The 14516-nt window shown below is 31.1% G+C and overlaps 1 protein-coding gene across 1 annotated transcript in view; it reads right to left on the bottom strand.

Moving 5' to 3' along the window:
- Positions 1–14516, bottom strand: part of LOC132758784 (CLIP-associating protein 1-like) — a 140320-nt gene that overhangs the window by 48005 nt on the left and 77799 nt on the right. Inside the window, exons 20-23 of the mRNA XM_060750481.1 lie at positions 13232–13267; positions 12395–12577; positions 1836–1937; positions 680–856 (exon numbers count right to left, since the gene is read on the bottom strand). Coding sequence (XP_060606464.1) covers positions 680–856; positions 1836–1937; positions 12395–12577; positions 13232–13267 — 498 coding nt within the window. The remainder of the gene's footprint in view (positions 1–679; positions 857–1835; positions 1938–12394; positions 12578–13231; positions 13268–14516) is intronic.

Below are 14516 nucleotides of genomic sequence, written 5' to 3'. Positions count from 1 at the left end.
TTCTGTAATCTTTGGATAAACAAACAAAATAGGGAACTGGAGTCAGCTGTTTTACATGGTGAATGTTCACATGATTATGTTTACTATGAATACCAATGGTTAAATTTGATGAATGATCACTTACCACAACCAAATGACAAAAAATAAATAACTCACCGTATCAAGATGTTATATATCTCACCATAACTGGATGGTAGGAAAAAATCACTTATCCATAACCGGATGACAGAATTAAATAACTCACCATAACCGGATGACAGAATTAAATAACTCACCATAACCGGATGACAGAATAAAATAACTCACCATAACCGGATGACAGAATAAAATAACTCACCATAACCGGATGACAGAATAAAATAACTCACCATAACCGGATGACAGAATAAAATAACTCACCATAACCGGATGACAGAATAAAATAACTCACCATAACCGGATGACAGAATAAAATAACTCACCATAACCGGATGACAGAATTAAATAACTCACCATAACCGGATGACAGAATAAAATAACTCACCATAACCGGATGACAGAATTAAATAACTCACCATAACCGGATGACAGAATTAAATAACTCACCATAACCGGATGACAGAATTAAATAACTCACCATAACCGGATGACAGAATTCAAATAACTCACCATAACCGGATGACAGAATTAAAAAACTCACCATAACCGGATGACTTGACAGATCTAGAAGGACTGGATTCTCTGCTGGTTCCCTGACTTCTAGGGTTAGAGACAGAGGACGCCTTTCTGGGTCGACTAGGGGTCAAAGGAGCTGCATGCCCGGTGGTGTGAGTCAGATAACTTGAACGAGGGGTGGGAGAGCTGGACCGGCTATTTGCTGTAAGGTGGTCAATCACAATTTAATAAAAGAAATATACATAAATAAAAGATGTAATTGTCAAAAAAACAATGAAAAAGTCTTGTGTTTTTTTGTAGATCTACATTATGGTTCTTTCTTTCTGAAACTGTACAATGACAAAATGGTATAAAAAAAGTTTTAACAATGAACCTGTAAACAATAATAATTTGTATGGTATAAAATAAAATTTGCTGAAAATGAAGAATAAATGGAATAAAAATAAATTGCATTCATCAATAGATTGAGAAACTTTTTAGCAGATTTTTTTTTTCTTTACAAAAAAAAAGAGAAGAAAATAAACTAAAAAGATTTGGTATCTGTGTTAGTAAAAAACAGTATGTTAGAAGTGTGTTCTAGTACAAAACGGTGAATTGAATTAGTAAACAAAAGTTAATTATTCCAGAAAATGTTAGTTTTCTAATTCTAGAAAATGATGTATTTCTTGGTTACAAAAACGCATAAACTTTTTAAGAACTGTTCGTTATTGAACATTTCATATGAAGAAATGCAGCAGTAAAAATTGGAATGACTGTAAAATGACTGACGAATATATACATTTAAACATAGGACAGCAGTATTTTTTCCTTTCATGCAATGTAAAAGAAAAGGGCTAAGCAGCATTCATTGCAAAGAAAAACTGTTAAAAAAAAACATCCTCAAGAAATTAAAACAGCAAGTTTTAACCACTAGCAGATTAGGCAAAAAAGCTCAGAAACTTGGTCAATATCCACGGGAGATAATGTAAAAATGTGCATGCACATCAGGGAGAGTTAATGATGGAGAGTTGAAGTCTGTTAGATAAGCCAGAACCAATGGGAGGTAAACAGGCAAGAAATTTACCAAACCTGATCCCATGAGTTGCTTTATTATGCAGTGAATAAACCAAAAACAGATAAAAGGGAGACTACTCCAGCAAACAATTTCCCCAAAGTTATCCCACTCGTGGAAGAATACTCACGTTGCGATTGAGATGTTCCTAAACGTGTACGATTACGACCATGATCTTGTGGTGATATACGACTGGATGAATATGACGAGGGTACGACATGAGATTTCCGTGCTGCAAAATATATCAAGTGTCACGTGCATGTATGGAGGCTTACGTTTGATAAAATGGTGTATGTTTAAATTAGCATGCACATCTTTATTAATTCTCCGAAATGCTCTAAAGATTCTACCTTAAAAATAACCAATTATTGCAAAAGCTGTTTTAAACTAACTCTAAAAAAAAAAGAAGAGTATTTTCTGGCTTATTCCTTCTATAATTCTAAAGTAGTTTCAAAAATCTGTTTCTATAAGCTATTTCAAACCTTAATGTCTTTAATCGTTAATTTTTATAAATAACGATATTTAGAGAATTAATACATAAACATTTTTGCAATATTAACTTTTCTTAAAAAAACAGAAAATAGCCTGGCACAAAAAAGCTTAAAAAACAATGATATTTTTATTTTGTTGTTGTTTATCAATATGAAAATTAAAGAAAAACAACATTCAAAAGTTGTGGTGTAAATAAAACTAATGACTTCCCATATATTGGGGGGGAAGAAAAGCAAGACTAAAGCAATAGGCCTTAAATATGAAAAGCTAAAATGATGTCTATCTAAAATTTACTATATGTACATTAAATCTTGCTATTTTTATGTGTATCTAGGTGTATATAGAAGTGGTTTTTTGTTGTTGTTTTTTGGCATTAGTTAAACAGGTCATATATCAGACAACATATAAGTCTCCTACAGATTCCGCATTCATTGTTACAGTTCAATTCTGTCTGGATTACCATTAACACACCAACAACACTGCATTAGCTCCACACAAAATATAAAAACAGGATGACCATTTTTTTTGGCAAAGACAAACGACTAACCAGTTAAAAGATGAACAGCCAGACAGAGTCTGACAGAAAGATGGCAAACCCTAAGACATCTGTCTATTGTAAACGCTGATTAGGAACTATTAAAATTATTAAAGTTTAAACTAATACTTTTAAAAAGTGTGAGTTAATTTGTGTGATAACTGTGCAAGAACTTAAGTTTTTAATTTATTAACATTAAATTTCATCGTTATACACTGTAATTGCTTTCATTAATCAAGGAAACTGATATGGGGAAGGTAAGAGTTAGTTCATAGCCATCAAACAGGATAGTGCCAAGGTGCCCCGAAGAACATTAATTCAGTCACAAGCTTGTTCTTTGTAAAATGTCTGTAATTTGCCAAACTATGGCACTTACCATAGCAAAGCACAACTAATTGTGCTGTGAAAAATCTACTGATATTTTTTTTGTGTTTTGTTTTTTTCACTTGTCAACATTGTACTATTATATTGTGAACATATATTGGTAAATGTGCATTATAAAAATCTGTTTCACTTGACACACAGAGATTTGTTTCATTCACTTCATACATTTCACAGTCCATTAAAATTTTCATTAGGTAAGCAAAATTGTTTAATATGCTTTCAACTGTATATAAATTATGTCATTTTTAACCTTGTTTATGATGAAATTTCATGCTTCTTTTCCTATCAAATGGTAATTTTGAATTCCTCACCTACAAATAATCATGATAATAATATTTAAAACTTTGTACAAAAGTACCGTATCTCTTGCTGAAAGCCATTTAGACTTACATTAGTATGGTATCAGTTCATTGAGTTCACAATACCAAGTTCATAACAATTTGTTAAGTTTGAATCAACAGTGTGTAAACTAGTATATATACTTTTTACGTCCACATCTGAGGCGATTTTGTATAATTATGTCACTGAACTAAACGATACTAATATTTTCAAAGCATTTTTATACTTTTATAGAAATAAAATATACCATGAAACTTGTTTTTTTGTCTTTTGTTTAAAATGTTTACAATTTATAACATATTGCACTAATTTGACCTAGAAAGACTTATAATGAGTTCAGTTGGGAAAGTTAAGTAACTGTTTTAAAATGTAAATAAATTACAGTGTTGATGTATTATATCCTACTTCTGAATAAATTTGACATCAAGTTTTTTTAGTGGCATGGATCTGAAACCATTCCACTAGCACTTTGATGCATTACCTAGTGTGTCTAAAGTATAAACGGTTCTCAAACCGAAAAATTCAAGTGTGCATTATGCTTTAAGGAGGCATTGTTTTTCATTTATATTTTTCATCACACCCATCAGTAAGAAGGCAATCATATGCTTTTTGGATATTGTGCCATAAAATAAGGAAAAAGAAAAAAACCATTTACCATTTTTATCATGACCATCATTATTATTAACATCATGAGAACTTGTATCAAATTCCATTTCTAAATCAGCGACTCTTGGCACTTCTTTAACATATGGAAATATTGCAAAATGTACTGATTTCGCTCTTGTATTTGGTGAAATCACTTCATCGTTATCATTCAGTTTTTTGTCATTATTGCACATTTCTAACCAAGATGGCCGCACAGGTCGGCCATTTTCTACTATATTGCACTGTTTGGAGATCTCGTTATTATCAACCTGATTATTTTCGCTAGTTTTTAAGTTATTCCACAATGACAGAGAATCACAGTGAGCTTTGAACATACAAGTAGAATCTATTATAATCTCAGGTTTACTACCCTTGTCTAACTCTCCTAACTTATCTATATCAACTCTTTCATTAAGATTCACTGTTGACTCATACATTTCATCAAAATCATCAAAAACATCGTCCAAATCTCCGAGACCTTCGTCGATACCATCATCAACATCATTTATCTCTGTTTTATCCTCAGATCCCTTTTTCTTCAATATCCCAACCAACTTTTTCTCCGCAATTGTAACAAAATTATTATTCCTATCATTTTCTTCATTCAGTATATCACCAGTATTACTCAACTCTGCTGTAAGGTCAGCAGTGTCGTCTCTGACTAACCAGTTTTCATTTTCATTATTGTTCTGTCTCTCTTTGAAAGATAGAGACAGATCGGACAATGTTTTCCAAGAGTTCACTCCTGTTGTCATTTTCATCATTGTACTGTTATAGACTGCAATAAAGTCTGTGTTTTGAATCTATCACATGTATTACATGTTCGCTAGAAAATGCAGAAATGTATACCAATAATTAGAATACACAGACACTACAATAAAAATTCTACATTTCTCATTCTGCGCCTGGTAAATATATACAGTAAACACTAAATGACATGATCTCTCCAATAAAGAACCAGAAACAATACACATTACACTAAAATAATGACATACAATGCTTTTAACTGTATTTGGTAACTTTGTCACCACTTCAAAAGGTGTTTTTTTTTTCCCTCTAAATCCCTCCGAACATACATAGAATGACACAACTGTCTAATCACCATTCCTACAAATATTTCGAACCCCACCAAAGAATCCGAGAAATTAAATCATTAACATCAAATTGATAATATCCTTCCAATATTTGAATATACACTCTAATAAAAACACTTTAAGTTGAACTGATTTATTTTCCAGATAATCTATAGATATCTACTTTACTATATAACAGATCAAACCACTAGAGGTCAATTAAACCCTATAATCCCTTGTTATACCTTTTTGATAACTATCTCTCACAAAACATTACATCACTCTTAATATAACTACTAACCACTTGTATTTCTCTTAACCTCAGCTGTTTTTTTTAAATCTGATATCAATTTTTCCCAATCTCCAATAATCAAACTCTAATCTATAGGTATTACTGGTATCTCCTTATTAAGTTTATTGTTAGATTTTTATCACTGATATTTACTTTTATGTTAACAAGGTATAAAAATCATTGAACAACCAGGGTTACACCCTACCCCAATCTGTAACAAGATATCTGGACACACAGGTGAAATCTTATTTAAGCTATATGAAAATTATATCAAATTTTACAATGTATTAATAAACCTGAATGGTCCATTCAATAGTAATGTGATACATGCCATAACCAGTTCAACTAAAATATATCTTAATGATGTGAATAATAAACATATTAATCAGGTCTATCTTATTCACCATTTTTTTATTTATTATTTTTTTTTGTAATGGACTTGTCTCTTGCATTTTAATATGAAAATGTTCATTGTTAATACATGCACATGTTATCTGGAACCCTGCAAATGCAGGTTTAACCAAGCTAATCCTCCAGGTCAAACAAGCATTTACCACTATAGCTAATCAAGGTGCACAACTGTTCATGCCACTTTGTCAGAGATGTATTTACAAAGGACAATGTCAGAGATGTATTTATAAAGGAAAATAACTCCAAAATTATGAAAAAGGAAGTTACTGTTCTTGCACACTTCTCTTTTCTTAAATGAGATTTATCTATCTATGAAGTTTCCTGTTGGTACCAGGTATAGTCTTCTAGACTATAAATCATTTTTAAATTTCCAGACATACAACAAGCTGAATCCCCATCAATACAACTTTGTTGAGTGGGAGGGGGGTGGGGTATGTGGGTTCTTTAAACCATAACATTAAAACCATTCTTTAGTCACAGTAATTCTAATGTATAGAATACCTGTATCTCTAATTAGTAACGGACAGCCTTGACTCATACATGATGAATTTGTAATTTACCTTAGAGCAGGTACATATATGGTATCTTTAAAGGGGACAACATTTCATTTTTGTTTAAATTCTTCTTCATTAAAAGAACCAAAAACAGTCAAGATCAAAACATTTGTGACATATAAAGGAACAGGAACACCCCATTAATAAAATACATGTTCATTGATAAACGTAAAACCTTCAACCTTAATTACTAGTTTTTCAATCATACATTCCCAATATGTTATTGTAACTTCCAGGTTCAAATATGACTTTTATAAACTATATTCTGTTCGCGTCAAAATTCGTTCAACATATATAGATATATTTAAACTTCAAAACCCAAAATATATAGAATTTATACAGAAATTCATGTCGGGACTTTAAGAAATGTCATTTTAGGGTGATTTGAGTACAGAAAATGATTTTTATTTTTTTCCATTATTTTGCCTGAGTATCCCTTTAACAAATTAAATGTAAACTTGCTCATTAAGAACACAGTTAATTATAACATTGTGTGACATATAAAAGACAACATAATAAACACATGTAATTGTAAGCCTCTTCAATCTTAAACCAAGTCTTTAATCATTCCTACATTCCCAAAACATACTACAGTATCACTGTATAACACCAAATAAATTTTGAATAATACAAAATATAATGATATCTTTGTTTTTGGTTCGGGTTAATGTTGTACCAACATGGAAACTTTCCAGCCTTACTGGTGGAAGAAGACATAAGGTGTCTCTCTGCATTATTTCAGGCATCTGTACAACCACAGACATTCCACACGCAAGCTAGACAGCTTCTTCACATACAAAAACTCAAAAGTCCCTACTAAATTTCGCACCCATACCAGTGAAGGGAAAGAGGTTTGAAATCAACAACTATAACCATTCAGCAACAGATGCCCCTAATAAACTATCTGAACAACTAGCACACATAACCATAAAATCTCCCAGCACTCAATGTTTCAATTACTTCCACTTTTGTATATAACCGACTTCCATAGAAATCTACATGATTGTATGAAATATTAATGAACTTTCACTACTTAAAAAGAACACAATATATACAAGTTTACATTATGATTGCTATACAGCCCAACAAATTTCTTCTTTTATTGGCATACAAACTGTAAGCAAACTAAAAAGACTAAATTTTGGACAATCAGAACTACAAATTCAGCTTCATACAAAAATGCTACAGTGTACACTATTCAAGAAAGGCACAATTATCAAAATAATAATTAACATTCATCACCCGAATGCTGCCTTATACCTACTACCACAGCAAGTTTGAATCCTACTGAAGGATGTTAATACAAGACACCACAGGAAGTCAGATGTCATAAGTATAACTTTTGTCTAAATACTAGCCCAGAACTAAACATAATTAAAAAACTCTCATCAATTACTAAGTCAGGAAACACAACCTGCCCTACATGAATAGATTAATCATCAGATAGAGCCAACATTTGCATAGTTGTTAACTTATATTACATGTACATTTCAATTAAACTGATGGAATATAATAACAATTACATAAACTTTCTAAATGACACCAGTTCTACAGCCTGCGTGACTTTGTTTTTCAAATGTCTGTTTTCCAGATAATACATACATATGTCATTCAACAGACTGATCAACTTTTCCTTAAATTAACAGATATTCTCCCCTAATCAAAAATTTGCTATAAACAAGTTTGTAAGTTTATAACACAACAATTTTGAATATACGTCATTAAAGCTACATTTATTTATTCTGGATCAGCTATTCCTAAAACTAACAGATATTCTCCCCTAATTAAAAAATTGCTATTAACAAATTTGAAAGTTTATAACACAAAAATTTCTGATCTACATCATAAAAAGTACTTATGTATTTACTAACATCTATATCAATATAATACTTTCATAAGATGGAACTTCAGAATTATTTCATATCACGTTTTTTCATGTTCTCAATGTTTTAAACAATACTGACATCGTCTTGTCTCCGATTTAAATCCAGTTTTCACTTGTATAAACACATCTTTTATAGATTTTACAATAGTCGGACCTCCACTAATTAACTATCCCAGCAATTCTTGTCATTAAAGTCAATCCCGCACACAGTAACTTTAATTGATATAAAATACTCCTGTATTTGAACTCCTGTATTTACAAATTGACAAAGGATCACCTCTGCTGTTTACAGTTTTTTTAGCGTAGTGTATCGTAATACTGTAAACGATTTGTAGACTAAAATCGCTCCGTCACTCACGATAAAATCTTTCGGGTTAAACTTGCAAACAAAAGCAGCTGTCAAATTTTCCTTTAAATTATCTATGTAAATTTGCAAAATGAGGCATTCAAATGGAAGAAAAAGTTAACCCTTGCCAAAAAATTGACCGATACTAAAATTGACTGGGCGCAACTAGATTTAAAGTGTTCAAATTTTGTACATAGTACTTTTTCACTGAAGCAATTAGAAAGTATGAACGTAAGTTAGAAAAATTAGCATTTTCATGAGCTATAAAGAATAATATATTACTTGGGGCTTAAATCTTCAACAAGTTAAATAATTAAATGGATCAAACAGAGTTTTCATATCATAATTCATCATATGACAGTGTTCATTACAATTAACTAGAGGCAAAACTTTGTACTTTGGAAACAAAATTTAATTACAATATCTATGGTTTTTTTATCTTGTTTTAGACAGTATTTCAGATACGAAACATTATTTTAGGTGACATAATTATGACCATGGTGCTTAACCATAACCCTTAATATCTCAAATAGACTTGTCCATCTCTCATTGTGGACAAAACCATTCATAACTTTAAGGGAACATTTCTGACTAAATAGCGCAAAGTGCAGATCACATTATATGTGTCGTCTGATCCACGTCTGCAATGGCTGCAGTCGGTAGAATCTAAACAATCAGCAGTGTAATTGTTAATATTAAAATTACAAAAAAAAGCCATTTGTTTCAATGAGCATTCTAAAATCTCTATTCTTTTTTTCACTAAAAAGATGCTTTAAAGGGTATAAATCTATATCCTATAAAATATTTCAACAAAATTTATCAATAGTAAAAGTATATTGATTCCATTATTATATGGTTGATTTACCGAAAAAGTTGTAACAAAGAATGTCTCTGTTATTTTATACACATGAATAATGTGCTTAAACAGAATAAAATGTTCTGAAACAAAATATTATATTGCTATTTTGCTATCCAGTCCTTCAAATTATTTGGCCGAAATTGTACATGAAATTTTACATGTTTGCCAAGGTGAGAAAAATTTTAAGCCATTAGTTATCATTATACATACACATTCATTTTATTTTTCAAGTTATTTTATACATCATACATAACCATTTATGATCACTATTCAATTTGTTTTTTAAACCAATGGTTTTAAATTAATACTAGACCCAGTACCTTATTATACGCCTCATAAACATTGACTAATTCTTACTGAGTGTCTTTACATCGGACAATATTTTGTAAGTTTGATGACCTTAGTTTTAAGGTCAAAGAAAATCCATGTGAATTAAAAGATTCACCTCCTTCTGATAAACCATACCACAAAGGATTAACCTTATTTCTATACTCTATTTTCCCTGTTCATTTTCCATTTCAACCTAAATACTTAAACTAAAAAAAACTTCGGCCTCATTCTAAAATTTCTATGCTAATACAAACTAGATATATCTGATCATTTGTTGTGTTTACTTCTCAATTCCAGTCTCCTTTCATAAGACCATGTAAATATTTGCATTTTTTATATGTTGATGGATTTATCAATGTCATGCTTCGAGCACTCTAAATTCTATTATTTTATATCCTTGTTTTTAATTGTTATCAGATCTGTTTTAATAGCTAAAAGAATTCCTTAATTTATTTTTTTCTGAAGCAAATGGTCATGTTTGCAAATGATAATATTCTAGTAAAATTATGTTAAGAAACACAGATTTTCTCTGATAATACTCATAACTTAAAGCTGCCTAGGTTAAATATGTTAATTTTAGAAAAATCATTTTGATATAGTCAAATCAAAAGAATTAAGGTGGAAAAATGAAATTTGTCAACCATAAAATACATAAACAATAGATTTACTGGTCCGCTCTCTATATTTAGATGAGTTAAGTCGTTTCCCTATCTTCTATTTTTACAAACAAACATCACTGATGTGTTAAATAGTGCTTAACAGTGATATGATGCACTTTTTCAAAGAAAAAGTTACTAAAATACTCAGTTTGAAAAAACACAGAATTGTTTTTCTAACAGAACTGACACCTCCCTGTCAAAATTCAATGACAAAATACTTTAAAGTGTTGACAAAGTCAGGTGATGATTATTTTGCTAATGGCACCATCCTGTTGATTTTCCCTGACAAAGCACATCTAAAATGTTTACAAACTTTGGTGTTAATTTAATAATGCTGCTAATGAAAGCCTTCCAAGGAACATCCAAGTTGTTGACAACTTTTTCCATTTACATATTAGAAAGAACCCCCACTCTTCATTAAGCCACCAAGCCTCTCTTCATGTAAAGCCTGTCTTTTGAATGCATAATCCCACTATTGTTATGCCAATTTCATAAAGTTTAATTCATATCCTGGTATAATCATGAGTTATTAACCATTCCAATGTGGGAATTCTCCATACATGTGCATAGTCCTGAAATGTCTGGGACCTTCCTGAAATAGTCCAAAATGTCTGGGATTGTCCCGGATATGGGGCCACTGTCCTGCATGATTCTAAATGGCCAACTTTCACCAGAAAAAAAGATAAGAACTCTTTAACAAATCTAATATTCTGTGAAGATCAAACTATTCCATGTAGGATGATAGTTATACACAGGAAAATTTGACACTAATCTATTACTTGGTATACGGTCCTTTATATGTTTTTAACAATTCCAGACAATCAGTAGAACATTTTCAAGGTGATGCAGAAATAGGCAAGATTTTCTAGTTTTGAGTAATTTTGGCTTGAACTTCTTGTAGGAGTAATCACTGATATTATGTCCCTTCAAATTGTCAATAAAAATCCTATAGTGACAATCAATATTGATGATTATCTACCAAGTAAATAGCCACTACATGTACAACTGTAATCATTATAATACATTGTGTAGGCTTTTACTTCCCTTTTTGTTTTCGATCAGACTCACTGAGATGCATGCAAATGACACAGTGCCTTGAAAACAAGCCTCTTGATAACACAAACTGCATATACCTCTCAATTTTATTATCAGAATGAGAAGGAAAAAAACACCAGACACAATAAAACCTTCTCTTAATTTGGAACATTTTATTGCTTCTGTTTGGTAACAGCAACTAGTCAGTGACTTAAATTTCTGCTACGATTTGGTTAAAGATTTATACAGACTGACCAATTTTACTAAATTTTCTGGTGCAATGTCACATGATTAAATGTTATATTATTTTTTTCTTTGTTTTATTTTATATCTTCCTTCCCTATCTGTATAAACAATCATACACTGAACCTACCTTAAAACTAACATCTTTTAAGATGAAATTTTGATCTGTTAATTTTTCATGCTTATTTTGAGACTGTTCTTTTGATTTTTTTATTTTGAACACAAAAGATTTAGCTAAATCACTAATTTTTGGTCTGGAAAAAAAAATGGAAAAAAGGCTAATTTTATCAGGTGTATATAATGTTACTATACTACAAAGAAAATCAAATCCCTTCACCAGATTTCATGATACCATGACTAAAATGGTATATGTTTATTATTGTGTGTTTAAATGTAAATAAAGAAATTGAAAATGCATCTTATATTCATTCTTAATTATGCCAAAACATAATGAAAAATTGAAAATTTGAGAAAATTTGATATATAATTCTTAATCTTCATCACCAAACATAACAGACCAGCAGAAAGAGGTTTAAAAAAAAAAAAAAATTAAAAAAAAAAGGTTTTCAGGACCAGGGGTATCCAAATTATACTTAACGCAGCTTACGTAACGATTGTGTAGATCCGTTGGACAATTTTGCTGCTAACATCGTCGAAGACGATCGTCTCCGAGGCAGTGTTGAAGTAGATATCGTACCACCGGGACGGTTAGCGATATCTACCGCACTGCTTGAACGCATCATTCCATTTTGTCTGTGACTCGACGGTGGTTCGTTAAATGTTTCTAAATCTGTAATAATTTAATTTCGGAATATAAAAATAACCTTTTCTAGTTTCGGAAGTGTCAGTAAGTAGGATTAGCAATCTACAATGTTCTAGTGGGTTTTATAACAAAACTAACTAGTGCTAGTAACTGCAAACTAAACCGGGTGCATACGTCTGGGTACTGCTAGTACATTGTTAGATATACGAGCACAGTGTTATATTTTTGTGTGTAAATTACATCATGTAATAATGATGGATATTTGATAAATGAATGATAAATAAATGATATTGATGAATACAAGCAAAGGTTTTACAGACAGTTTTACATACCAAAAAAGTAATGTTGTTTTTTTTTGTAAAACTATCTGCAAGCAATTTAGTATGCCCATGATAGCAGAAATCGTTCCTATAGTTTACCTTTTCCATTTTGTTTAGTCAAAGAGGATTGACATATTTAAGCCAAATAAATATATTTCCCCACATATATATAAATATATAAGAATGTAGGTACTGACAATTTCTGCTAACAAGTGGCTTATAAAAAATGAGCTGTCAATCAAAAAAGAAAAATAACAACAACACTGCAACAGAACAGCACTGCAGTACAAGAATGATGAGCCAATGGGAGGAGATCACATGACTATGTACATGGTCACATGACATGATGACATGTTCTTACCTTCCTGATGGCCATCTAAGTCATCATTGTCGAGGTCTAAAAAGTAGCGCAGGCAAAAAAGAAACAAACAAATGTTAAAACTCACTCTTCAAAATGCTCAAAATTTCAATTATTCATATACTGAACAGTTATTTGGAAAACAATAAGGTACTAAATATAACTATACTAACAGAGTAACCTTAATTTATGTATCATTTCACTGCAATCTTACAAAAGCAGGTGGTAGCATTCATTTAGGACTATATTCACACAGGATAATGATTATCACAGGGACATCAAAGCAATCAGCAGGAAAAATTTGTTTATTGCTTAACCCATCACCTGTACGATCTGAACCTGGCCAGCCTTTGCCAGCCCAAACAACCCTGCAGTCTCACAAGGCTCTGTATTATTGGTTACTTTTGTATTTTTATATCGAAATCTGTTGACCATTGATTTGACTGTTCTCAATTCAATGCTGGGCAAATCAAGTATATGAATTCATCAGGATGATGGTTAAAGTCTTGCCCAACTGAATTTGATGAATTTGTATCACAATATCCTCTGCAACTGTTCATTGTTAACACAATCAAAATGCTAAAATTCACAGTAGTCACAAGAATATTCGTATTAGGAACATTTAAGAGTATATAGATATCTAAATAAAATATGTTCAAGTTTATCAATTAGTAAGATCATTTAATGACAGCTTGCACTCTTCATGCATCCTAATGGATGATTTTAGACAACCAGTCCCAAACATAACTGTTAACCAACTCAAAATATATATAATGCTTCTTTCTATCAATTTTCTTTAATATTTTTTTACAGAAATTGAATATAGCAAACATACCTAGAGTATTTCATGTAAAAAGTAATGCTACTCATGTAAAAAAAAAGTGTTATTCATGTAAAAAAAAACCTTCTTAAATAATGCATTATGACAACAACAGGTTTTTTTTGTTGGTTTTTTTTTTTGCCACTGTTGTTTAATATATTTTGAGGTGGTCAACGAAACATGTTTGAGTGTCTCCCCTGTTCTAGTAATGCATGTGTAGTATGCATGCTGATCTAAGTAATATCAAACATTTATCACATATTTGGAAAATTCAACCATTTTTATCATCTTCTGTATCTTCTATAGCCTACATTGTAATAAAACAGAATCTATTAACCTTGATGCTCTTTGGAAAATTATTTGATTCCTGTGATTTTCGCAACTGACAGGGTTTCTGCCAGCTATGGCTAGAAAAGTCACATAGTAAGAGATTATTTCTTCAAAAACATGCAGCATTCATAAAACCAA

Source organism: Ruditapes philippinarum, unplaced genomic scaffold, assembly GCF_026571515.1.
Source record: "Ruditapes philippinarum isolate M1 unplaced genomic scaffold, ASM2657151v2 ctg1302_1_1_1_1, whole genome shotgun sequence".
NCBI classification, from domain to species: Eukaryota; Metazoa; Mollusca; class Bivalvia; order Venerida; family Veneridae; genus Ruditapes; species Ruditapes philippinarum.
This window is presented reverse-complemented; position numbering and strand designations above follow the sequence as displayed.